At 34.7% G+C, this 26745-nt stretch overlaps 1 protein-coding gene across 3 annotated transcripts in view; it reads right to left on the bottom strand.

Annotated features, from left to right (window-relative positions):
* FBXO25 (F-box protein 25) overlaps positions 1-26745 on the bottom strand; it is a 110325-nt gene that overhangs the window by 35706 nt on the left and 47874 nt on the right. For 2 of the 3 annotated variants that reach the window (XM_069065385.1, XM_069065386.1), the window contains exons 3-5: positions 18789-18892; positions 17280-17329; positions 13370-13462 (exon numbers count right to left, since the gene is read on the bottom strand). In XM_069065385.1, coding sequence (XP_068921486.1) covers positions 13370-13462; positions 17280-17329; positions 18789-18892 — 247 coding nt within the window. The remainder of the gene's footprint in view (positions 1-13369; positions 13463-17279; positions 17330-18788; positions 18893-26745) is intronic. The other variant, XM_069065388.1, reaches the window with a different exon arrangement.

Below are 26745 nucleotides of genomic sequence, written 5' to 3'. Positions count from 1 at the left end.
GAGGGCAAGGGGTGTCTTCTGCCTTTCTTTACATCCCCAATGCTTACTGTTGTACCTGGCATGTATCAGGTGCTTAACATTTTCTTTGATGATTAGCCAACTAACCCTAAGAAACTCACACTCTACCAGGGGATTTAACATGTTGAGAGAAATGATTATTCATAATCAATGATTTGAGAAGACCCTGAGTTTCTGCCTCGTTTCTAAAGCCCTGATTTCAAAAGTTCAGTCTCTTGAAGGTCATTACTGATAATAAAATTGAACTTTCTTCACAATCTTGTTCAGACTTCATTCAGGAGAGGAAGCCATTGTGCTCTACTCAGGTTTGGGTGGGGATAAATTCTTGGAATAGATTGCCCAAGGCTGGGAGTAACTTAGAAGTAAATGCCATAATCAAAGTTCATTTGAATAGGTTCAGCCCCTCTTAATAGTCATTCTCTCATTATTAACCAATCATAGTTCACTGACACCTTCAGTAACACCCCTCTTCAGATGGGCAAATAAGCTCACACAAGATTGTCTTTGGTCTAAGAGAGAGAGATGGCCAAATGACCATCCTTTTATTACTAGAGATGCTGGCATTATTAATAAAATGATTAAATGACCCTGAAATTATGTCTCTATTAAGCAGATAGAGGATTACCATAAAAGGTAAGGCTGGGCTAAGCAGCTAAGGATTGTAAGAGGCAGAAATAAAGAAGAGATGCATTTGAGGAACTGGGGTGGACAGTAATATTCTGTGAAACACTTTGTAATGAAACAACATTTAGGCCAGTTTGGTTGTAAGGGGAGTACATAAAAGCTGGAAAATGTGAAATAAGTCTGGAAAGGTACACTAGAAACAAAACTGTGGAGTGTTTCAAATGCCAAGTTGAAAAGTTACTATTTTGTCTTCTCAAGTTCATCTGAAACCACAATTTGTTTAGCCGTTCCCCAATTGATGGCATTCCCTCGATTTCCATTTCTTTGCCACCATAAAGAGAGCTGTTATAAATATTGTTGTACATTTAGGTCCTTTTCCTTTTCTTTTGATCTCTTTGCAATTCAGACCTGGTGATAGCATTGCTGAGTCAAAGGGTATGTACAGTTTTATAGCCCTTTAGGCATAGTTCCAAATCATTCTCTGGAATGATTTATTTCACAATTCTACCAACAGTACATTAGTGTATCTATCTATTCCTCCATGTCCCATCCAGCATTCATCATTTTCCTTTTCTGTCATATTAGCCAATCTGATGGGTATGAGGTGGTAGCTCAGAACTGTTTTAATTTATATTTCTTTAATTATTGGTGACAGATCATTTTTATATTACTATTGATAGGTTCAATTTCTTCTGAAAATTTTCTGTTCATATCCTTTGACCATTTATCAGATGGGGAATAGCTTTTATTTTATAAACTTAGTTCAGTTCCCTGTATATTTGAGAAATGAGAACTTTATCAAAGAAATTTCCTGTGAACATTTTCCCCCAGTTTCCTGCATTCCTTCTCATTTGTTTTGTTTTGTTTTGCTTTTTAGAGGGCAACTGGGGTTAAGTGACTTGCCCAGGGTCACACGGCTAGTTTTTGTGTTAAGTGTCTGAGGCTGGATCCGAACCCAGGTCTCCTGACTCCATGGCTGGTGCTCTATTCACTGCACTGCCTAGCTGCCCCATTCCTTCTAATTTTGGCTGCACTGGTTTTGTTTGTGAATTTAATTTTATGTATTTAATACATAAATTTAATTTAATGCAATCAAATTTATCCCATGATCCTCTGTATCTGTTATTTGGTCACGAGCTCTTCCTTAATTTGTTTATGATATCACTTTATGTTCAACTCATGTATCCATTTTGAGTCTATCTTGCTATACAGTGTTATATGGTGTATGCTTAATTTTTGTCAGACTGCTTTACAGTTTTCCCAGCAGCTTTTGTCAAATAGCAAGTTCCTGGCCCAAAAGCTTGGATCTTTGTGTTTATAAACAGTAGTTTTCTATGTATATTGTGGGCCTTCTGTGTATTGTGGGCCTAATCTATTCCACTTATCAACCACTCTATTTCTTACCCAGTACCAGACTGTTTTGATGATTATCCCTTTATTGTATAATTTAAGATCTGGTACTGCTAGGCCACATTCCTTCATTTTTTTTCATTGGTTCTCTTGATACTCTTGACCTTTTATTCCTCCAAATGAACTTTGTTTTGCTTTGTTTTGTTTTTTTAGTTCTATAAAATAATTATTTGGAAATTTGTTGTGGGACTGGGCAAAAAAACTGATTCAGGTATTATCGTCATTTTTATTATATTGGCTTAGCTTACCCATGAGCAATTAATAGGTTTCTAATTGTTTAGATCTGTCTTTAATTGTGAGGAAAATGTCTTGTGATTGTGTTTATATGGTTCCTGTATATCTTGGCAGATGGACTCCCAAGTATTTTATACGGTCTGCAGTTATTTTAAATTGAATTTCTTTTTCTCTTCCTGTTGGATTTTGTTGGTAATACAGAGAAGTGTTGATGATTTATATGGGATTATTTTATATCCTGCAACTTTGCTAAAGTTATAACATCATATCATCTATAAAGAGTGATAGTTTTGTTTCCTCATTGGCTGTTCTTATTCCTTAAATTTCTTTTTCTTGTCTTTTTGCAATAGCCAGCCTTCCTAGTACAATACTGAATAATGGTGATAACAGACATCTTTGCTTTAAACCTGATTTTACTGAAAAAAAGCTTCTCTTTTTATCTCCATTTCAGCTAAAGTTTGCTCTTAGGTTTAGATAAATGCAACTTTTAATTTTAAGAAAAGCTCCATTTATTCTTATGCTTTTAAAAGGAATGTATGATGCATTTTGTCAAAAGCTTTTTTCTACAAATCATAATAATATGATTTGTGGTTTTTGTTTTTGTTATTGATTTGGTCATTTATGTTTAGAGTTTTCCTAATACTGAACTAGCTCCGAATTCCCAGTATAAATCCCACCTGGTCATAGTGTAGTATGTGATCTTTGTGATGTGCTGCTGTAATGTTGCTAGTATTTTATTTAAAATTTTTGCATCAAATTCATTAGGAAATCTGGTCTATAGTTTCTTTCTCTGTTTTTGCTCTTCCTGATTTAGGTAACAAAACCAAATTTGTATCACAGAAGGAATTTGGTAGGAATTCTTTATTTTTTTTTTCAAACTATATAGTATTTGAATTGTTCTTTAAGTGTAGGGTGGATTTCACCTGCAAATCCATCTAGTCCTGGGGATTTTTTCTTTGAAGAACTCATTTATGACCTGTTCAATTTCTCTAAGATAGGGTTATTTACTCTTCTGTCAATCTGGGAAATTTATATTTTTGTAAATATTCATCCATTTCACTTAGAGTGTTAGTTTTATTGGCATCAATATTCATTAGGGAAATTGGTCTATAGTTTTCTTTGATTCTGCTGCTTTGGTTTAGGTTTTAAGGGCATATTCGTTTCATAGAAGGAATCTGATAGGAAGTCTTTCTTTACCTATTTTTTTTCCCAATAGTTTATACAGTACTGGAATTAATTGTTCCTTCAGTGTTTGGTAGAACTTGCTTGTAAATCCTGGGAACTTTTTCTCAGGGAGCTAATTTTGGCTTGTTCAATTATTTTTTCTAAATAAGTTAAGTATTTGAGAAATTAAGCCACTTAAGATTTTTGAAAGAATCACATGGTTTGACCTGTGTTTTGGGAATAAGACTAGCAGCTGTGTAAAGAATGGACTGGAGATGAGAAAGCCTGGAATCAGCGAGATTAAGAGCAAAGAGGCCAATAGTTGAGGTGAGAAGTGATGATGGCCTGAACTAGGTTGGTGGTCTTTTGAATGCTAAGAAGGCAAAAAATGTGAATTGTTGTGAACTGACAATATCTGCCAACTGATTAGATATGGGAGAGTGAAAGAGAGAAAGAAGAGTCAAGGCTGAGTCTAGAGTCATGAAACTGATAGTGTTGTCCTTAAGACAAACAGGAAAATTAGGGGGAAGAGTTTTAAAGGGAAAGACAATGGTTCTATTTTGGACATGTGACAGTAATAATTGCTAATACTTATTTTTTTTTTTAAAGCAATCGGGGTTAAGTAACTTGCTCAAGGTTATACAGCCAGTTATCTTTGTGTGGGTGCCGAGTATCTGAGGCTGGAACTGATCCCAGGTCTCCTGATGCTGGGGCCGGCACTCTTACTCACTGCACCACCTGGCCACCCCTAAGCAACTGGGGTTAAGTAACTTGCTCAAGGTTACAAGGCCAGTTATTTTTGTGTGGGTGCTAAGTGTCTGAGCCTGGAACCGATCCCAGGTCTCCTGACTCTAGGGCCGGTGTTCTTACTCACTGTGCTAGCTGGCCACCCCTGCTAATACTTATGTAGCACTTATTATGTTCCAGGCGCTGTACTAAGCAACTTTACAATTATTTTCTCATTTTGCCGTGTTAACAACAACCCTGGGAGATAGGTTCTATTGTTGTCTCCATTTTACAAATGAGAAACTGAGGCAAACAGTTTAAGAGACTTGCCCAAGGCCATACAGTTAGTCTCTGAGGCCAGATTTGAGTTTACGTCTTCCTGACTCCAGGCCCAGTGCTCTATGTACTGTACCACATCCTGGAGGATATAAGCTCTCTGTTTATATGGAGATATACCAACAAAAGCAAGCATTATGATAGACTAACAAAATTGAATTTAATTTTAAATATCTTTTTCGTTATTACTAAAAAATTTCTTAAAATTTTCTGAACATTTGTAATCCCCTATCATCAAAGGCCCTACACTGGTTATTTATTAGTTAATTATATAGTATGTCTCAATATAGCAACCAGTTGTTCTTTTCCCAAAAATATAAATCACTAATTGTTTAAGCAGCCCAGTGTTCAAAAAAGTGGTTTTTGCTGCCACCAAAAAGATGAATTGCCAATGTTATCTGGTGAGAAAGTCCAATGCTGTCTTATCTAATGGATACTCTTAAAACAAGGGTTCATGAAGAAGTTGGAAGAAATGGTTCAGCTCAAAAAGCTAATCCAAACCCAAACTCATATTGTTTCCATTTCTGGTAGGTCATATAAGATGCCATGTCTTTCCAAAGGTGGAAACTTCTCTTTTTTTGAGAGGAGCTTGCCATTAATTCTAGGTATTTTAGGTAATTATGGTACCCCCTCTGAGGTAATGACAGTAAAAATGAGAGGCTATTCTTTATAATCAGATCTTCCCAAGTTCATCTACTATGTATTCAATTCCTCTCAAAAAGAAGCCTGTAGCTTCAGAAATAGTTTGTCTCTTCTGTAGTCTAACAGAAACTGTCAGGGGCAGGTAGATGGTGACTAGAGCACCAGCCCTGGAGTCAGGAGGACCTGAGTTCAAATCCGGCCTCAGACACTTAACACTTATTAGCCATGTGACCTTGGGCAAGTCACTTAACCCCAATTGCCCTGCCCTCTCCCCTCCAAAAAAAAAAAAAAGAAACTGTCTGAATTTAAATTTGTGTTAACTGTTAAAGTTCTCCAACTTCAAATACAACTGTAAGTACACCTGATGTTGACACATGGGTAAAAGAAACTGCATAAAAGAGCAACTGTGCTGTTCAGTAACAAAATCCTCATAGAATCATTAATAAAACCTTGAAAATAGGCACTGGCCCATATGGTCAGATTTTACAGAAAATCAGAAAATAAGTTTAATGAAAAATTAATCAGGTCTAATGTTAACAATATAGCATGTAGGTTCTTAAAGTATTTATAGCTTTTCATAAATCAGTCCTTTCAATTTTCTGATCCTTACTGAGAGTTACTATCACACATGTATATCACATACCATACAGGTATATTATATAATATCTATCCAACATAATCATCAATCTGTGTTTTACTTGCTTTTTATTTTCCTACTCTATATTAGAACTATGAGATGAATTCTTTTCAACTCTACTCAAGTCAACCTGTCAAGTTATAGTAATGAATATAATAATAAAGAAAGGTTCCTTTTAAGTCAGAACTTCCCAATTTAAAAAGTTCATGGAAAACTTGGAAGTGGGTAGAATGGTAATCCTCAAATATGAATTTTAAAAGCTAGTAACTACTAGTAAAAGGGGCAGAATTTACTGATCCTATGGAAAATAAGCCTTCAAATTTCCATAAATATTTGTTCAAGGAAGACAGGAACCAACTACTCTCTATGCTTTAGACAGAATAAGAAGTAATTTAATGAAGCAGAAATAATTTAGGAAATAGAAAGAACTTTCTACCAATAAGGACTATTAAATATTGTAATGATTATCGAGGAATAAATGCAGACTGCATCCTCTCAATGCCGCAGTTAATGATTTCATGACTTGTAGCAGAAAGTGCTGATAAGTTTCTCCCAAATTAGCAAGGCTGATCCTTGGAAAGATACAGTCTGTCCCAAGACCCATCCTAAAAACCAAGAGGTTCATAGCAGTGTTCTGCTGACTTTGTTTTTGCTAGATCGTGTGCATATAATGGAGTAGGCGAGAAACTTTTCTTAGGGATGATGCAGGTCCCCAAATTTCAGGAGGTGGGGGATGAAAGGGAAACCACCTATCACTAAGGGACTAGAAAATGAATCTTCTAGTCATTAACAAAATAGAATCTATATACTTTTCTAAATTAGGAAAAAAATTCATAATAGATCTTAAAAATAATTAATGTATGAAAGGAATCATATTAATAGAGTGATTTCTAAGATTGCAAGGTGTCCTGCCAGAAAGGGAGGAAGTAAGGACCCAGGAGATAACCTTTGGGGAATATTTATGCTTAGAAGGTAGGAAATGAATGGTTCTGAAAAGAAGACTAAAAAGTCAGACAGGTCATGGGGGAATCTGGAAAAAGCAGTGAAATAACATTCAAGGGAGGAGAGAGAGCATCCAGGAACCTAGAGAGATAAACTAATTCATTGTAGATAGCCCTATGTACAAATATTTATAAATGATATTTATAAATGGAGAAATATATTTATTAACTTGGCTATGCAGGTCAACTGAAAACATGAATTATATCTAGTTACATAAGTAATTTATTCCTTGAGTAGGATAGGAAATGTCAGTAGTGGATGATAATTTGACAAATTTTATAAATATTTATAGGACTGTCATAAAGGAAATTATATTGTCAACATGTTTTTTATTTCAACCATCTTGAAAAGTTTCTTGAACCATATCAAATATATTTGGTGCCTTAGGAAACAGAAATACTGAAAATAATTTAGCTTAATTTTAATGATGAGGTGATCGTTACACTATCTTATGGGGTTGGGAAGAAAACCTGTAATCTTATCACTACATATCATTAGTATTAGCAGCATCAAAACTATCACAAAAGTTGTATCACGATGTGAAGGTAAACTTGGATTCTTGAAGGCTATGCCAACAGAATACAAGCTCAAGCAATTTGTATTATGCTAGAAAGGTTTCAAGGACAGTCCTGGCAAGGACTCTTGTCTGACCTCTGAGGACTAGTGTGGCTGAAGAGATTCATCACTAGTAGATTAGATCTACTTGTTCAGCCATGGGAAATCAGCAAAGAAATGGATTCTGCAGTACTAATGACAGAATGGGTGAAAAAGGGACAAATGGTATTAAGAATCATTAATGAAAGGGGGATGAGGAAGAAATTATTAAGCACATGCTTTGTGCCAAATTAGGTGTTTAATGCTTGGGATACAAAAATGAAATAATCTCTAACCTCAAGGAGATTATATTCTAAACTCTAGCATGCTGGGTGGATTTATGGGAGGATTGGACAACAGTTACATAGGATGAGAGGATTTGGATGGGTTGCTATATGTACTATTAGAAGTGATACTGACATCATTAAGATCACCTTCAATATCTGCTGCTACAGTGAAGCCCAAAGATGTTAAAGTATATATATAAAGTATATATTGGCTTACCCTTTTATTGAATTCCAAGAATATAAGCTCCCTGAGAGCAGAGTGCTCTGCTTTTTTCTGTATAACTAGCATTTTGCAAATTAAACTGTTTAATAATTTACAATAGTAAGAAGTTAATAAATGTTCATTGAACTGATTCTTATACCCAATCCACCCCCAAATTGTCGTGCTGTTCTAGGTAGAATTTTTCTCTCTCATCTATTCCCTTCTGTCTACCTTGTTTTCCTTGTTTCCCTTCATTGATAACAGATTTGTTTTTGTTCTCCCTGGCCCCAACTCCCAAACTGCTCAGAAACTTCACCTAGTCATTGCTTTACATTCTGGAGGTTAACATAGCAAATAACTGAAGATCTGGTGCATTTGCACCTCCCATTCACTTCATCTCCACCTTGAAAATCACTATTTTCCTTCAAGGCTTGTCAGAGATGCCATCTCTACCAACAAGTCTTTCCTGATCCCCCTGGTTTAGAATGTTCTTTATCCTCAATATACCTCCTATTAATCTTTGTGTCTTTTATCTTTTCTCTCTCTTTTTACAAAAGAACCTTTTTTCTTTATTTGTGCTAAAAATCTTGCATGTAGTTGGGTGCTTGGTAAATGTGTATTAAATTGTGCTGATTTTTTCAAGGGAAATAATGTAAAAAAAGTTTTATATGTAAACAATTAAGTCAAATCTATGTTCCCTGGACACCATGATGGGGAGACTTCATTTCTGTCTTGGACAAAAATACATAGGTTTCGAGAGAACCTGGGAAAAAGGGGTGGAGGGAGAACACACTCAGAACTTTTTCCACCTACTTCTGGTTTCACAATTGTTCTGTAAGGTGAGGCATGAGATAAAATCTAATTGCTAGTGGTACATAACTGTGGTTTAGTAACTGCCTATTTGCTGTAAGATTATAAAAAGTTATAGGTTAAACAGTTTGGCACTTCTACAGCTAACCACTTACTTGTGAAAGACATGCTCAGAAGGGTATAGAAACTACAGAAACAAATTAACTGCTGACACATAGTATGGGTGCTTTCCCCCTTAAATCACCTCACCTTTTGTATAGAAACTGGCTAAATTTTCTGTTATCACCATTAAATTATATAGGAGTGCACAGAAGTAGTAGCTGTTAGATATCTTTGGCTTTTTCATGGAAGTTTTAAGGATTTACACATATACTATTCTGAATGGAAAAAATCTTAGAGCATATTTTCAGATAAGGGTTTTGAGGAAACAAAAGTTTTTTAGTGGTGCTAAAGTATATTACTTTCAATAAAAAAGGTCATCTTCTGAGCAATAACCAAGCCATACTTATCTTTACTCCATCTCCAAATCTGATGAAAACTGTTTAACTAAAAAGACCCTTTAAAATTCCAGCTTGAAGTTGTTTTGATCTACAATATGTGATTCAGTGCTCTTCAGGATGAGAAAATCTCAGGCACCTAACAATTTTGTGTCCTTTGATAACCGTCTTAATCATAAATTTTAAAGTGCTCACTAAAAATAACGTAGCTTTATGTGCTGGTTTCCCTAAGAGTAAAAAGATTGTAAAATAAAATTTTCAAAGAAAAGTCAACTTAGTTTATTCTAAAGGTGGAGAGGGGGAAAGCAGATGAGGCTAATAACAATGGGCCAGAAAGTACTACAAGTTAGTAACTCCCCAGGAATAGAAAACAGAATGCACCAGAGGAGGAGAATCTTTCTTTTCTTTCTTTTTGTTTTTTTATGGGGAAGTATCTCAATGAACATAATAAAACAGTGATTGAAAGTAATCAGTAGGAAAGAAATGACTAGCTTCCTACAGTTTGCCAATGTAACAAAAAAAAAAAAAACCCAAACCACCAAAATATTTACTTTTATTGAATCTTTGGATGTAGGTGAACTTCAACAGTTCAATGAATTATTCATCATTTTAAAATAACCCAACATAAAGATTTACTGCAGCTATATTAACAATGTGAATAAGTCATTAAAACAGAAGCAAATTGTCTTTAATAGTGTTTTAAAAAGATGGTGTTATTCCTAACAACCAAGTTATTAAGAAATAAATTATAGGTATTTTATAAATCCAAGAAAGAAATTAGTATAGGATTTTGAAATACTCTGCCATACTCTTTTCTAAAAGGCACTAAGACATTCTTAAAAGGGTAAAAACATAAAATTACCATCACTTATTAAAATAATGATGAACACAACATTTTAAGCAGACATTTTCCCAAATGCTATATATTGTGACTTAATGATTAAAGATATTCAAGTATTGCTGTAGAGCTAAAGAAAAATTCATTAAGTGCAAAAGGAACACAATGAAGTCTGATGGTTTGTTCATTAATTGTATCAAAATCCTAAGGTGACCCATTCATTAGCCCAAATGTATAGGTTTCAATACTCTAATTCTCACATTCTCAGCAAACAGTTACATAAAAGGTCATGTCATGGTAGGGGTATTAAATAAATTAATGGTTCTCAAAACTACATGAGTCATTAGTTATTCATTCATCTTAAAAAGAAGTTGGAGAAATATATGATCTTTAAAAATAAAACTGAATCATAAAGGCAAATTAGGCATTATATGGTTTGTTGTTCAGTCGTTTCAGTCATGTCAGACTCTTCATGACCTCATTTGGGTTCTTCTTGGCAAAGGTACTGGAGTAGTTTGCCATTTCCTTCTCTAGTTCATTTTACAGATGAAGAAACTGAGAAAAGCAGAGCTAAATGACTTGCCCAGGGTCATAAAGCTAGTAAGTGTCTAAGGCCAGATTTGAACTTGGGATGATGAGTCTTCTGACTTAAGACCTAGCACCCTATCTACTGTGCCACCTAGTTGACCCCATTATGTGGCATAAACTGCCTCAAATATTTTTTTTAACAAAAAACAAAATAAAGCAAAACATTTTAATTATCTTAACATCTTAGAAGCTGAACTAAGGCATATAAAGTTTAATTTATCAAACTTTGTTCCTTAGCAAATGCCAAAGACTAAAACAGCCAACTAGAGCAACTTTTCATTTTCATTTGAATACTGAAATAATCTACAATTGAACTTTGAAATCTCATATTATTACATTCAAAGAAATTTAATAGTACCTGGACAACCTCCAGAATTTGATAATGGTAATTTTGGCATAACTAGGGGTTCCTATATAAAATGTTATCTGAAAAACTTAATTGAAACATTTTTATACACATGTTCTTAAGAGAAATTCTTGAACTCATTAGAAAAAGTGCAAAAACATTCATTTTTAGTGAATTTAATTATTTACATTGTATAGCTCTTTATCTAAGTTAATAACAATACTTCTAAGTTAATAAAAATAATCCAGGAGTATCAACAATACTTACTGAGCAGAAAATTTTTATTAGTCATGTTGATAAAGCCAAGACAGTACAGGGAAATATCAGTGAAAAAAAGTTACTATAAATGCTACTATATTGCTACTACTACAGAAGTTACTACAAAAGAATAGAAAAACAAACATTTCTCTTGTAACTGAAGACAATAAAGATGGCTGTTAGTGAAAATTACTGTTTGCCTCCTACAAATGCTCAAGAGGTCTAAAAATGGATATGTTTCAAATAAATTTCTACCTGCTCTAGGCAATAATGTAGACAAATACATAAGCACTCTAAGTCTATCTATGGCCCCTCCCCCTTCATACAAAGCCCCAAATTTTGTCACACTGCAGAGGACTAAAGGAGAACATGGATCTCTCCTTGAGAAAGAACAAAGAGGTAAACATCCTTAAAAGTTCTTGCTTGCCATGGCTTCTCTCCAATGCAATTCTAGCCTATCTCTAGCTTTCTTTTCACTTGCAAAATCCAAAACCTCTTGTGAAGATTAGAACACATGGCTATATATTATAAAATATTAATTATTTTTTCATTCAGCCCTTACTGTGGAAATATTTTTTATGAAAAAAAAGAAACCCGAAAACTGAGACTTGCTTCCTGGACTACTCGGCTGTGCTGTTGGACAAGTCATTTAACCTGAGATATCTCAGTTTCATCATCTATGAAAAGGATAACCAAAGTCTATAGCTTGTCCAAGCAAACTAGGAAATAAATGCATAATACTTCAGAAAACAATAGTGATTTCTGCCTAATCGGAACTAAAGTAGTAGAAATAACTGAATCATACAGCACAAAAAAGGAGCAGGAAAATGTCATGAAGTAGACTTAAAATTCTCAGTAGAACTGTATAAGAAATATCCTACAGAGTTAAGAATATCTTATTCTCTCACGCTATTTACAGATGGCATTTTTTTCCTCTAGTAATCTTTTCCAATGTTTTAAGAGTCAAAATATTTTTCAAAGTGACATTTTATTTTTTTTGGAGGGCAATTGGGGTTAAGTGACTTGCCCAAAGTCACACAGCTAGTAACTGTGTCAAGTGTCTGAGGCCAGATTTGAACTCAGGTCGTCCTGACTCCACGGCCGGTGCTCTATTCACTATGCCACCTAGCCACCCCTTAAAATGACATTTTATCATGAAGAACATGTAATAACTTTCATAAATATTTTGCTGCTTTGTCCAAAAAGAAAACAGGAGAGCCCACAATACAGGGGTAGTCATCCAGGGGTGGGGAACCTCTGGCTTTGAGGCCACATAAGGTCTTCTAGGTCCTTCGGTGTTGCCTTTTGACTGAGTCCAAGTTTTACAGAACAAATCCTTTTATTAAGGTGATTTGTTCTGTGAAATTTGGATTCAGTCAAATAGCCTCACTTGAGGACCTAAAGAGCCATGCCACATGAGGCCTTGTAGCCACAGATCCCCCACCCCTGGTCTTATCAATTAGAACAGATGGATACTCACATACAGATACCCATACACAAAAAACACTCAATAAATATGAATATATGTCTCAGGCTCTTTCTTTTATATGTCATATAACATGAAATCTACTGTAAAATCATATTCTTCTAAAATGCTACTTCATTTCATGAAAAATATATGCCTTCCAGCTTATCAATTAGTCTCTTAAAAAATAAATTTTCTTCTTGTGAAAGCTATAAACAGGAACCTGTATTTTAGAACATCAGCAAAAGTCACTATAGAATCACTATATCTTTTTGCTCAATAGCACCCAATAGTACATTCAAGTCACTGGCTTGTTATGGCGTAGTACACAGAGAACTACCTATATACAAAGAACAATGTTCAGAAACATGGCATTTCTGTAGAACTAAGGAGCCAGATTATACTCTATAAGATGACTATTTTTTGATGAAGAGAGCTGAACTATAATCCTATAGAAAAGCAAGAGAAAAGTTTAAGCTTTTCTGACATTCTTTTCAACTTAACAATTCTACCAAGGGCTAGCTTATTTTTTCCAGGATTCTTGTTTTTTCCACAAAGCAATCCTGACAAACTTTTCCACTTATTAAAAAACAAATTACTTTTATTAAACATGCAAGATACTACATGTATAAAGCAAGGTAGATTAGTTATGTATAACACTAATAAAGATTTCTAAGCTCCAAGTCCTTACTTTGACAACGTAGTTGAACCTTCGGATATCTTGAATTGCACTTGAAAAGTCTAAGCGGTTAAAGGCTTCTCCCAAGGTACAATAGCCATGCCTCTTTAAAAACAACAACAAAAAAATCAATTTAAGAGATAATAAGTACGTAGTGAAATACAAGTTTAAAAACAAACCAGTAAAGGCATTTATGGATTAGTAGAACATTAAAACACTCTGGGAGCCTAATCAAGACTTAGAAGAAAACAAAGAAAAATAACAATTTTATTGTTTAGCCAGTTGGCTATTATTTTAGCAAGTTGGCTAAAATAATTAAATACAAGAGCAAAATTTCAAAACAGTTTATGTGAAATGTAGGCAACATCTTATTTTTATTATCATTATAGTTGGAACAGAAGAAATCAAAAAACATAAAAATTATATGTATTTTAGAGTATAATCCTGGGGCAGTTAGGTGGTACAGTGGACATAGTGCCAGGCCTGAAATCAGGAAGACTTATTCCTAAATTCAAATCTGACCTCAGACACTAACTGTGTGACCTTGCAGATGTCACTTAACCCTGTTTGCCTCAGTTTCCTCATCTGTAAAATGAACTAGAGAACAAAAGGACAAACCATTCTAGTACTTTCCCCAACAAAACAAAGAGTCATGATGACATCAACAACAATAGGTGATGACTGGAATTCTTCATGGGCTATGTCAAAATGCTCTGGCAGGTCCTATTAGGCTAGAAGGGCTCCAAGTACAGACTTGGTAACAGACTGAATGAACCAATCTAGCTATATTTGGAGGGACTCATAAACAAATTGGCTTCCAGGAAATGAGTTTTTCAGTGATAGTAAGTCCTAAATACTACTAAGTTACAGAAGAGCTGTAATCCACATTAATGGAAGGAAGAGCCATACCAATAACATCACAGGCATTTGAATACTTGTAAGAGTTGAATATCGGGGTGGCTAGGTGGCGCAGTGAATAGAACTCTGGCCCTGGATTCAGAAGGACCTGAGTTCAAATGTGGCCTCGGACACTTAACACTTACTAACTGTGTGACCTTGGGTAAGTCACTTAACCCCAATTGCCCTGCCTTCCCCTTTCCAAAAAGCAAAACAAAGAAAGAAATGAAGGTTGATGTAGTGGTAGAAACAAATTAAGAGTTGAATAGCTACATACTTGAGATCATTGTCTTCTTCAATATAGCATAAAGTCCTTGAAGGCAGGGACTATTCCATTTTTGCTTTCAGATCCCCAATGCCTAGGACAGTATCTGGAGTGTAACAGGCACTTAATGATTGTTTTTTTTTATTGACTGATACCTAGTGTGGTCACCCAGTTGTGGAATCAATTGCCAATAGGATCCAATAGGATCAAGAAGTTGGCAAGTGGACAGGCCTATTTGATCTTTATCCCTTATTCCTAGTAAGATTGAGAAGGAAAAAAACAGAGGATTTATGTCATCCTCCTTCCTTTCTTTTACAGCTGTAGGTTCCAGAGAGGCTATACTTCAAGCTCAGTAGCAATGGTATGGCCTTAAGGGTTCTTTCAAAAAAGGTAGGGATATCCTCCTTTGAGAGTCAGTCACATGAAACGCTGGGTTTGATAAAACTCTTTCCTAAGAAGGAAACTGCAAAGGTAGGATACAACCTAAACGTGGGTCTCATAACAAGAACTTAAGGTCATGTCATTTTTGCACTTGCCAGGACTATAGTCACACCTATTATGACCAGTATGGGGAAAAAGTATTCCTTGCCCCCTAAAGGACCACTAGAGTTAGAAAGTATATACTCAGTACTAAAGGCTAAAGAGGAGAAAAAAGGAAGAAGCCAAACAAAAGTGGAAGAAGATTCTCCTTGTCTATTCCTTAGATTCACATTATACTTCAATGTGAGTACATATTATGACAGGAATATGATTCAATCAATATGAAGTAGCTTTTTAAATGGTCAAGTGTGATTAACATAATAACAATTAAATAAAATGATGTAATAAGAAATATGGAACATACAATTATAACAATAGAAAAAGAAAGCTGAAAATGGCTAAGGGCTAGTGTCCTTCCCACAGTCTTGGCTCTATTACACTGAATTTCCAACTCAGGAAGAAATGCCTGGTGTTAATGGGAAAATTGTAAGTTGGCTATAGCTTTCACTCTGAAACCAAATTTCAATTTATCTGAAATCAGCTGAGAGAGGGATACTAGATTTGGCTAGAGTTATAAGAGTACTATTTTCCAGATGCCTGTGGATTTGTTTGTTATTTTTTAAATGTGTGTATAAGAATCACTTTATGAGGAAAACTGGTATTTTTTTTTTGAGGTTGAAGAAAAAAAGAAAAAGCCCAAACCCACCAAAAAACCTGGCAGGATGAAATGACTTTGTAGGCTGGACCAACAAAGTGAGCAAAAGTTTTTCACACAATTAAGCACAAAATAAATGTTTAAGTTCTGCTAGGCATCATGAAAATGTCAAGTTCGGCTTGTCAAAGGAGGTAGGAAGGCCATTCCTACAGGAGGCTAGGTAACAGTAGGAATAATCAAATGAGAGAATAATTTGCAGCCTCCATCCTATCATTTTGTGATGTCATTTTGTGAGTAAATGATGGTGGCAAAAAAACTGGAAATTGAGAGGATGCCCATCACTTGGGGAATGGCTGAACAAGTTGTGATATACGATTATGGTGGAATACTTTTATATTATAAGAAATAACAAGCAGGATGGTTTCAGAATGATAGCCAATGAGCAGTTCTTTGTAGGTCTGGGTTAAAAGACAAGACAGATATTAATCTAACAGTTAAATGGAATCTTAGCAGATTACTGAGCCAACAGAAAAAAATAATTACTCAATTAGGAATAATTAATATAGTATGTTTTAAACTTAAGATATTTTTTCTTCAGATAAACAAAATTTTATCCAATACAAATAACAACTTTGGATACTGGCTTAGATGCACTTCTTGCAAGCCCTATCTCCTCTCAAAATTTTATGCAAGCATCCCTGGAAGAGACTGCAGAGCCCACCTATTTCAACCTCTTCATATTCAGATGAAGAAATCAAGGCTGAAGAGGTAAAGGGACTTGCCCAAGTTCACACAGTAAACATTACTATATGAGGCTTTCTCTTATTTCTCCCAGCTACTTATCATGAATGCATTTGTACAAACACACATATTTTGTATATACTTATATGTGCATTATTGTTTCCATGATAGAGGTAGTAAACTCTTTAAGAGAGTCTTTCATTTTTGCCTCTGTCTCTCCAGTACCTACTACAGTGATTGGCATGTAGTGGATGCTTAATAAATGCTGGCTGACAACACTGACTGTTTTGGGGCTTTTTTGTTTTTGCTTTTTTGAAGGGGAGAAAGCAGGATATTTGGGGTTAAGTGATTTGCCCAAGGTCATATGGCTAGTAAGCATCTGAGGCTGAATTTGAACTCAGGTTCTCCTGATTTCAGGGCTAGTGCTCTATTCACTGTGCCACCTAGCTGCCCCGACTGATATTTTAAGTCAACCCATCTATTAAAGTCCAGCTCAAATGCTATCCCTCCATAAAATTTTCATGGATTCCATTGCTGAGTTTGTTCCCTTCTTAATTTCCATAGTACTTTACATGACTTTCAAGGCATTTAAGACTTCAATTTTGTAATTTATATACTGGTATCTTCTCTCTTAACTCCCCAACTAAATTGTAAGCATCTTGATGGTAGGCATTGTGTATAATTTCCCTATTCTTGTTGCTGTTTAGCAAACATGTAGACTTTGCATATAGAATGTTCTAAAATATTTCTTAAATTAAATGAAGGCAAATTTTTCAATTTTAAGTATGCTCATCAAAACTCATTTGGCAACTAGGATCATTACTTCAGCAAAACTGAAAAAAATGTACAAAAACCTTTCATTCTTCATATGATAAAATACTTACTTCTCTGGTGCTTTCTTTATGTACATAAATCCATTTTTCACGATAAAAACCTGAAATAAAAATTAAATTAAAAAAATTCAATGAATTGTTTTTGTTTTCTTAAAAAGCTTTTTCATAATATAAATTTTGAATAGAACTGTTAAATTTGAATGATCATAACCACATTAATTTGTTAAGTTGAGGGGGAAAATACCTTTATTGGACACTTCAGAGACTTAAAAGTGTTCTTTAAAATCATTTCTTTGGAAAAAATGAATCATTTTACGGCAAATACCAATTTATTATTGTGAATTTAGAAGAATCAAAAAAGAAGTGGTATCAGTGAAGCTAGAGATATCAAATACAGGTTATGGGAAAGAAGCAATTAAAATATACAAAAATTGTAACTTAAATATATATATATATATATTTTTACTAATTCCTTATTTATTGTTTTAAAGAAACAATTTAAGTATTTTTATATTTCCAGTTCATAATTAGGATTTTCCTTACCAATGACCCCCACAAAATGAAAACAAATTCTTCCTTCATCATGGAATGTGGTATTCTATATGAAGGAATTTGCTTTAAAGCACTAAAACTTAATTTTGACTGTTTTGGACCAATCTAAAAATTTCTGCCTTCTTAAACAAGCATAAATTTAATCTCTTTTTGATGATTTGAGGGGTGATCATCACAAATAAATTAACACACTGTTCTAGAACACAGTGATTCCTTCAGAGGCTACTAAAACAATTTCAATATAGGCATCAGACTACTGTGCTTTTATAATTTTTTTCCCTATTTTAAAAATATCTCCCCTCTCAATGCTGATGGTTGATCAACTGTTAATTCTTGTTATTCTCATTCTCCACCTCCCCCTGGCCCCAATTGCTTCAGGCTAGGAAACAGGTTAACTAAAATTGTTAGAAGAATTATACACAATATGAAGTTAACTGGTTTAAGTTAATGGCTTCGAATGAAGGCCTGAGTTCCCATTTACAGGAGCAAAATGACTAAGTCTCGTTATAGCTATGCCAACCACTCAGACAGCACAATTTTGTTTGTTACCCTTTTTTCATGCTAGAAGTCTGACAACCTCCCCACTACCCCAATATGAAAACTGGGACATTTAAAAAAAAGAAAAGTAAAGATGCAGAGCTTTATGTATACAGATACAATGTGGCATATTGCATAAATACGGTCTCAGCCTTGGAGACAAGGGTTCAAGTTCTGTCTCTGATATTTATTAACTGTGTGATGGTGGGCAAGTCATTTAACTTCTTAGGGCCCCAAATTTTTCTCTAAGACTATATTTAAGTTATAGATGAGCTGCTGCATGGGTAGGAATTTCTGCACCACATGTTCCCTAACAACAATAAAATTACAAGTCCAGACCAAAACCAAAGTAAAACAAAAGAAACAAACAAAAACCTATCTAATAAGGCCAAAGTTATTAAGTGATTCAATGAAACACACCCACACACCATACAAATATATGTGTAAAACTATTTTATGGAAAATTATTACCTTGAGTATTTGTGCTTTTCCTAAAGTGATCCTTTTTCCTTTTTTTTGCTGCAAATTCACACTCTCCTGGGTTGAATATATCTTCATCCTCACTATTTACAATACTGAAAGAACAGATATATTTTATTAAAATTATCATCTAGTAAACTCTTCATTCACTTTTTTCCTCTACCACACAATATTGTAATATGGTATCAATAAAAATTGAGCTTAGAATCCAGGAGACTAAGAAAAAAATCCATTTGTATTTTTTATTCTAAGGCACAAGGACATATTTGGTAGGCAAGAGTAAGTTACAGCATTTTGAGGTATGATTTGTGCACATGAAGTGGCATAAAAGCTATTATCAAGGAAATTTTTATTGGAAAAATTATGTAAGGGTGTAATGGGAATGTAAATTTTTAAGATCTTCCCTGCCCCTAGGCTAAAGTGTACCTGGAGCCTGGGGTGGGAGCCTTGTTTTTCAGTAGATACTTTTTGATTGGCCAGAGGGTCCAGAAGGTTGTTACATTCTCTGAGCCAGGAGAAGACTATACAATCCCTGATGTGAAGCTTTGTTTTGGGGCTTACTTTGAGAAGTATTCTGTGATTTGATCAGAAGAGACTCTGGGGAGCCGCTGTTGAGAGCCCCCAGCTTTGAAAAACCCAGATGTTGATTTGGTATGGATGTAATGGTTGGACAGTTTGGAAATCTGTCTACTTGATCTGTCTCTCTGTCTTGATAATTCTGTCTGTATACTCTGAAGTTCAGGGTGCTGACCTTTTCCCCTGAACTAGGTAAATGATACATATTTGACTGATTAAAGTAAGCTTGTTAACCCATTTTGAGTTGCTTTCCTTTAACAAAGCAGATCTAAGAACCTGTGTTGGCAGCCACCCTGCGGACACTTGGGGTGCTTGCTGCTACAGAGGGTTAGTGGTAATAAAGAAAGTTCTGGGTAAAATATTGAAAGACCCACAGAAAAATTTCAGCACATGGGTTAGGTATCTTCTTTGGAGGATTTACAGGTTGATTTGAACAAGGAATATACAGGATGAGAAGATATAGATAGAATGTGATTTATAATACAAGACATACCCAAACGGATGCATTGATGAAACTGAGTATCAAAATGTCTATTTTTATTCTAAAAATAAAATGAGAATTTATAGAATAATAGATTACATTGGAACTATTTGGGTAGTGACTTCCATTTGTGGAAATCTGAAATTTTACCCTGCTTTCTCTGAAAACTAAGGCCATGACATGACTTATTCAAATAACTATACCAGGAAGAGAATAACATTCTATAAGATGTTCAGGAGAATTTTGGCATGTTAGGCTGAAGTCATTTCAGACACTGATAGAGTTTACAAATAATTACAAACGTAATTATATTCCAGAACAGTGGTTATCAATGTTTTTTGTTCCATAAACCCGTTCAATAACAACATCAAGTTTGTGAATCCTTGGGGTAATTTAATATAATACTCATAATATTGTGCAATTATTCCCTGCCTAAAGTACCATTAAACAATTTTTAGTGTGATCCCCTTTTGACCATTGTTGTGAACCCCTATGGGGTTTCTGAACCACTAATGGGAACCATTTTCTAGATGAAAGCATTTATTTTTAAAAAGCTTTTTAATGACTTGCCTTATTTCTGCTTGAATGTCTAATGCACATTCTCAATACAGCTACCATTTTAATTATGGCACATCAAACACAGTTAAGTCTTTAATAAATGTCTACTAAATTATTACAGTAATGTAATATTTTCTTGAGCATTAACCAAATATATCATACATTTTATATGGCTTAACTAAACAAGAAAAACTATGTAGGAAAACTTTGAATATTTATACATTAAATACAGTCACTCAGATTTTGTGATTTTTAAAAAATTACATTTTTATTTGGGAAAAGAAAAAATCAAAAGTCATTCATGTATTTCATTCATTCATGTATTTTTTTAACTAAAGTTTTTACTTCTCAGGCATGTGGGAAAAAAATGTATCAGTCCTAGACTTAAAAAAAAAAATAAAGACAAGCAAAATACACTTTTCCCAACATACACCAATAACTAAAATTGTCTTTAGTTTGAAAGTAATAGCCCTCTGAAGATAAGCTAAGAATAGCTCAAGGTATGTGGAATTGATGCTCAACAAGAACAAAGCAACTTCGCTTTATTTCCCCATCATCATTTCTTTGACAAGAAAATTGTATACAAGCCCCTTTCTACTCAACAACATTCAACTTTTCATAAAAACAGCTGAGTTTGCCAAATGAATCTATTTATCATTGTCAGAACAGGCTTAAGCAGAACTAGCAATAGTTGTAAATCAACAAGACAAGCAAAAGTGCATTTGGAAAAAAAAAAATCTTATACAAACAAATCTAGCATTCAACAGCAAACACTAAATAATTCCAATCCACAATGATGTGTTTATTCAGGTTAAATCGAATAATATTTAATCTTAAACTATCTTCTGTCAAACTATCCAAACATTGAATCTAGCAGCTTTTGGATTTGGAAGCCTTCCTAGCCTTCCTAAAGGAAGGTAACTAAACCTTCCATTATCAAATAAAGAGTCATATTTAACTGTTTGAAAAAGGTCAGACAATGGGTCTTGTAACGTAAACGAGAGTGAAGACAGATGCGTATAAGTAAAGGAGCAAGAGGCAATGCACAGAAGACAGATGTCATATGCCTAAAAGATACTATGATGATGTAAGATGGGCAGGAGCCAGGATAGAAATGAAATGCATTCAGTCCTATTTTTTTTGGATGCCCAAATGTAAGTCCAATACATAGGAGAATTCAAGGGAGAAAATACCAGGATGCACAATCAACCTGCTAATTATTCAGGGTTCAGTGACTTCTGACACAGACTTATGTATAGTAAAAGTGTACTGAAAACTATAATTGGTGCTAACTATACAAATGTAAGATGCTATTCCAGTTGTGAAGACCCCATAACAGTCTTTGATTATCTCTTCTGGAGGTAAGAAGGAATTTGGTTCTATGAAATCCCAGGGATGGTTCAACAAGCTGTCCTGAGTTTCAAAAGATAATAAGGACACAGTACCTTGTGTTGGCCTCACCTTCTTAAAGTTTCCCCAAGCAGAGCATAGCCTATGACCTCCTTGGGTTCCTGTAATGGGAATGTAAATTTTTAATATCTTCCCTACCCCTAGGTTAAGTGCACCTGGAGTCTGCGGTGGAGGCTTGTTTTTCAAGAGATACTCTGTGATTGGGCAGTGGGTCAAGAGGGTTGTTACATTCTCTGAGCCTGGAGAAGGCTATATAATCCCTGATGTGAGGCTTTGTTTTGGGGCTCACTTTGAGAAGTGTTGTGTGACCTGACCAGACAAGACTCTGAGCAGCTGTTATAGAGCCCCCCCAGCTTTGAAAACCCAGATGTTGATGCTTTCCTCTCTTGTAACTGTGATTTGATATGGATATAATGGCTGGACAGTTGGAGGACTGTCTGCTTGAAATGTTTCTGTCTGTATACTCTGAAGTTCGGGGTGCTGACATTTTCCCCTGAACTAGGTAAATGACATGTTTGATTGATTAAAGCAAGATTGTTAACCCATTTTGAGTTGCTTTCCTTTAGAAAAGCAGATCTAAAAACCTGTGTTGGCACCCACCCTGGGGATGCTGGGGTGCTTGCTGCTACAGTTCCCTTAAAAAGTTCAGAGTCCATGGACCCATTTTAGCAAAACAGGAACCAGACTGGCCTTTGAGGGCACAAATCAAAACAAACAAAAAATGCTGGGTTATAAAAAGATGAAAAAGAGGGTTACTGCTTTAAAAGAAATTAAGAGTCTGGGAAGGGAGATGTCTTATTTCCAAATAATCATTCACAAAGTAGAATGTGATAGGTTCCTAAAATAAATAAAAACAAAAGCCCTACTAATCAAATTCGGAGGAAAGAGAAATTCCTCATGAGGGAAAAAGGAAAGGATTTAAGAAAGATATGGCACAGGGCAGCTAGGTGGCACAGGGAATAGAGCACCAGCCCTGGAGTCAGGAGGACCTGAGTTCAGATACAGCCTCAGACACTTCACACTTAGAAGCCATGTGACCTTGGGCAAGTCACTTAACCCCAACTGCCCCGCTCTCTCCCCCTCCAAAAAGCAGCAAAAGAAAGAAAGAAAGAAAGATATGGCACTAGGACAAGACCTTGAAGGATATATTGTCTTTAGATAAGCAGAAAAGGGAGAATGGAGTGTCATTCTATGCAGTGAGATTATTAGCAAAGGTATATATGAGGAAAGCATGGGATGCATATGGGGAATGATATGTATTTTAATTAGAATACAGGGTACATGAAGATAAGTCTGGAAACATTTAGGATTAAATCACAACACTTCTAAAACATTAGGCTGATGTCAGACCTTTAAAAAATCTTCACAGCCAGTATTTCCAAGAGGTAAAAATCTAAGCTATATGATAGGTACAAATCAATATATATCATATAGATATATACACACATATAAATATGTGAACACGTGAATATATCCACACTATTCTTTCACACCCCCATAATATAAATATATATAATACAAATATTATATAACATATTATACACAAACACACATATACACACACTCAACCATTCCCCAATTGATAAATCATCAAAGGATATGAATAGTCAATTTTCAAAGAAAATTTCAATAGAAGATGTATGCTTATCAACAACCATATGAAAGAAAATCACAAATGACTTAAGAAAAAAAATTAAAACTGCTTTGAGTTTCATCTTACAAAATAAAATGGTAAATGTTTGAGAGCTATGTCAGAACAGTAACATTAACACACGTTGGTTGAACTACTGAAAACCAATTTGACTAGAGAAGTCACTAAATTATAAGTACCCTTTGATATAGTGAACTCACTACTAAAAATATTCTTCAAGAAAATTAAGGTCAAAAGGAAATGTTCTATCATTACAAAAATATTTGTAGCATCAATTTTTGTAGTAGCAAAGAGAGTGAGAATGGGTGCCTATAAGGTGAGGAATAACAAACTGTGGTACACAAATGTAATAGAATACTATTGTGCAATAAGAAACAAGTTTCAGAGAAATTTGGAAAGACCTGCATGAAAAGATGCAAAGCAAAGTAAGTAGAACCAGGAGTATAATGCACATGATTACTAGAATGATAAATTAAAAAAAATTGTTGAAAGACTTCAGAACTCTGTTCAATTTAGTAACTAACTGTGATTTTTGAAGATGGATGGGAAAGTATAATTTACCAGTCTCAGGAGACAGGTGGTGAACTTCAACTGTGGAATGATGAATAAGCTATCAGAAACTGCCAAAGTGTTGATTTTGTTTTATCTTAACTTCTTTGTTACACAAAAAGGACTCAATTTGAGAGAGAGCTGAGTCCTGGGAACTTGAGAGTAATTTGGGGGGTGGGGGAAGGAACACTATTAAATATTTATTGTAAGTGAACTTAATTTGGTACAAAATGGTGAATTAGTAAAAATTTCTGAATGAGAAGTGTTACAATAGTTCACATGAGGGACTATAGAGTAATACACTGGCAGGAGGAAGGGAGAACAGGAGATGAGATGTGTGGCAAATAAAATAATTGAGATAATTTTGGGGTAAATTATAATCAATTTTATCAAACACAGCCAACAGATTACTGACCAAAAAAAAAAAAAGGCTCCTTATCCTCTTGTTTCCTATTAAAAAGGGGGCATGGCTACTTTTTTAGGTTTATATGCCTTTGGACAAGAGGTGCTCCAACAAACAGCAATCAGCTCTAATTGGTTAACAGTTTAATGAGGGGTGGACTTCACAGAGAAGTGAACTTACTTCAGTGAGAGTCTGAGTGATATCATGTTACTTTTGGACAGAGAGGCTATCTCTATATCACCTCTAGTCTTGGATAACTTAGACAAAAGAATCTGTCTCCACCCAAGCTTAATTGCATAAGAATCCAATTTAGACTACAGATTCCTTGTAAAGTTGGGTTGCACTAGATAGAGAAGTTTAGCTGACCTTTAGAGACTAAGGTCTTGAAGTGAGGATAGTGAAAAGAATCTCCCCAGATCATTAATTATTAATAGTCATTTCTCTCAGATGTATTCAAGATATATCATGCAAATAGGATCTGATGAATTTGATGATCAATGGAATCTGATGAAAAATTAGATGAGAGCAACAAGGAAACAGGAGAATTCAAGTATGACTCTGGTCTCAAGTATGGGTGACTGGGCATATGACAATGCTATCAAAAGATGTAAGAAAATCAAGAGAGGAAACAAGACATGACAAATTTTAGTTTTACCAAAAACAAAAAAATTAAGAAGTAGAAGATTTTAAATGCAACTTTCTTTGCCTAATCTCTGCCAATACCATTTAAAGATGGAACAATTCTAGGCAAGAATTCTTAAAAGTTAAATCATCAAAAACTTAAAAGGGACCAGGAACATTAAACATTTACAAAAAGAAGCAATCCTAAGGCAAAATAGTATATTAGTTTAGTATTATTTTAAGCTGTACAAATCTTCATATTAAACACGTGTCATATTTCCCCAAATCAAAGTATTTTATCTGATGCTTCCAAAAAACTGTACAATGTACTCATATCTTACAGGAAAACTCCATGACCTGCTTTCACCAGCATGATAAGTTCACTTAAGTTTCTGTGCCTTGGGATCATAGAATTATAGGTTTAGAGCAGGAAGGGGATTTGAAGCCATCTAGTCAAATGACCTCATCATAGATGGAGAAAGTTAGCCCAGAGAGGTGAAATGTCCTACCTTTATCTGATTGCTTCTGTTTAGAGTTGATTTGAAGATTCTTTCATGTTTTTAGCCTCTTTTTTTCATTGCAAATAATTACTTTAGATAGGAGCATGCTTGGCTGTTGAATGGGTTTGTTCAAATGTATCTATAAAAGGATTCCTGTAGTTTTAATTACATTTTAGGCGGTTTGCCTAAAGGAGAGTGATTGAAGTGCTCTTGGCACACTTAACTTTTGATGAAGATAATTTGAAATTCTGGTGCTATGATGTGTCAGACAAATTGTAGATTTATGGAGACCTTGTACTTTTAAATTGATCTGTTTTCTCCACTTAAAACTTGTCACATCATATGAGTACCATTCTATAAAAAAGTTATTTACCTATCAGGGTGAATCTTCATATATATAGAAAAAGATCATTCAGGCCTCAGACACTTGACACACTTACTAGTTGTGTGACCTCGGGCAAGTCACTTAACCCCAACTGCCTTGCCTTCCCCCCTCCAAAAAAAAGAAAGGATCATTCAGTCTCTTCAAGACCTCTAATAAGGAAGAACCCACTATGTTCCAAGGTGACTTTGGGGCAGTTCTAATTGTTAAGAAATTTTTTTTTATACATCATATTTAAATTTGTCTCTGTCACTTCCAACCTGTTGCTTTTGGTTTTTTTTTAGGACAAACAAAATATATCCAATATCTCTTCCATATGTGATAGTTCTTCAAACAATTAGTCACAATTTGGAAGACTTTTTTCTCTAGTTTGAACATTCCCCAAATCTTAAAGTGATCTTCATTAGGGCATGAACTCAAGGCCCTTCCTCATCTTGGTTGCCTTTCTCTGAACTCTCTCTAGTTTATCAATGCCATTCCTAAAATGTGACACTCAAAACTAAACAAAATATGATGTGTGACAAAACAGAAGCAAAATAGGAATATTACCTCCTTATACCAGAAGCTATTCTTCTCTTAATGCAACTAAAGATCACATTAGCTTTTTTTTTAATCTGATACATCATACTGGTGGATCATATTGAATCTACAATTCACTAAAATAGTCATTTTTTTAGACAAATTGCTGTTTAATTATTCCTCTCCAGACCTGATTATGTGAAGTTAATTTATCGAATGCCAGTATAAGATGTATCACTACTGAATTTCTTATTTCAGTCCAACTTTTAATAAAATATATTTTTTACATTATTTTCAT

This window comes from Petaurus breviceps, unplaced genomic scaffold, assembly GCF_028583685.1.
Source record: "Petaurus breviceps papuanus isolate PSGF00001 unplaced genomic scaffold, PetGlider_PUasm1.0 90686, whole genome shotgun sequence".
Classification (NCBI taxonomy): Eukaryota; Metazoa; Chordata; class Mammalia; order Diprotodontia; family Petauridae; genus Petaurus; species Petaurus breviceps.
Note: the sequence above shows the minus strand (reverse complement) of the source record. Positions and strands in the feature narration are given on the sequence as shown.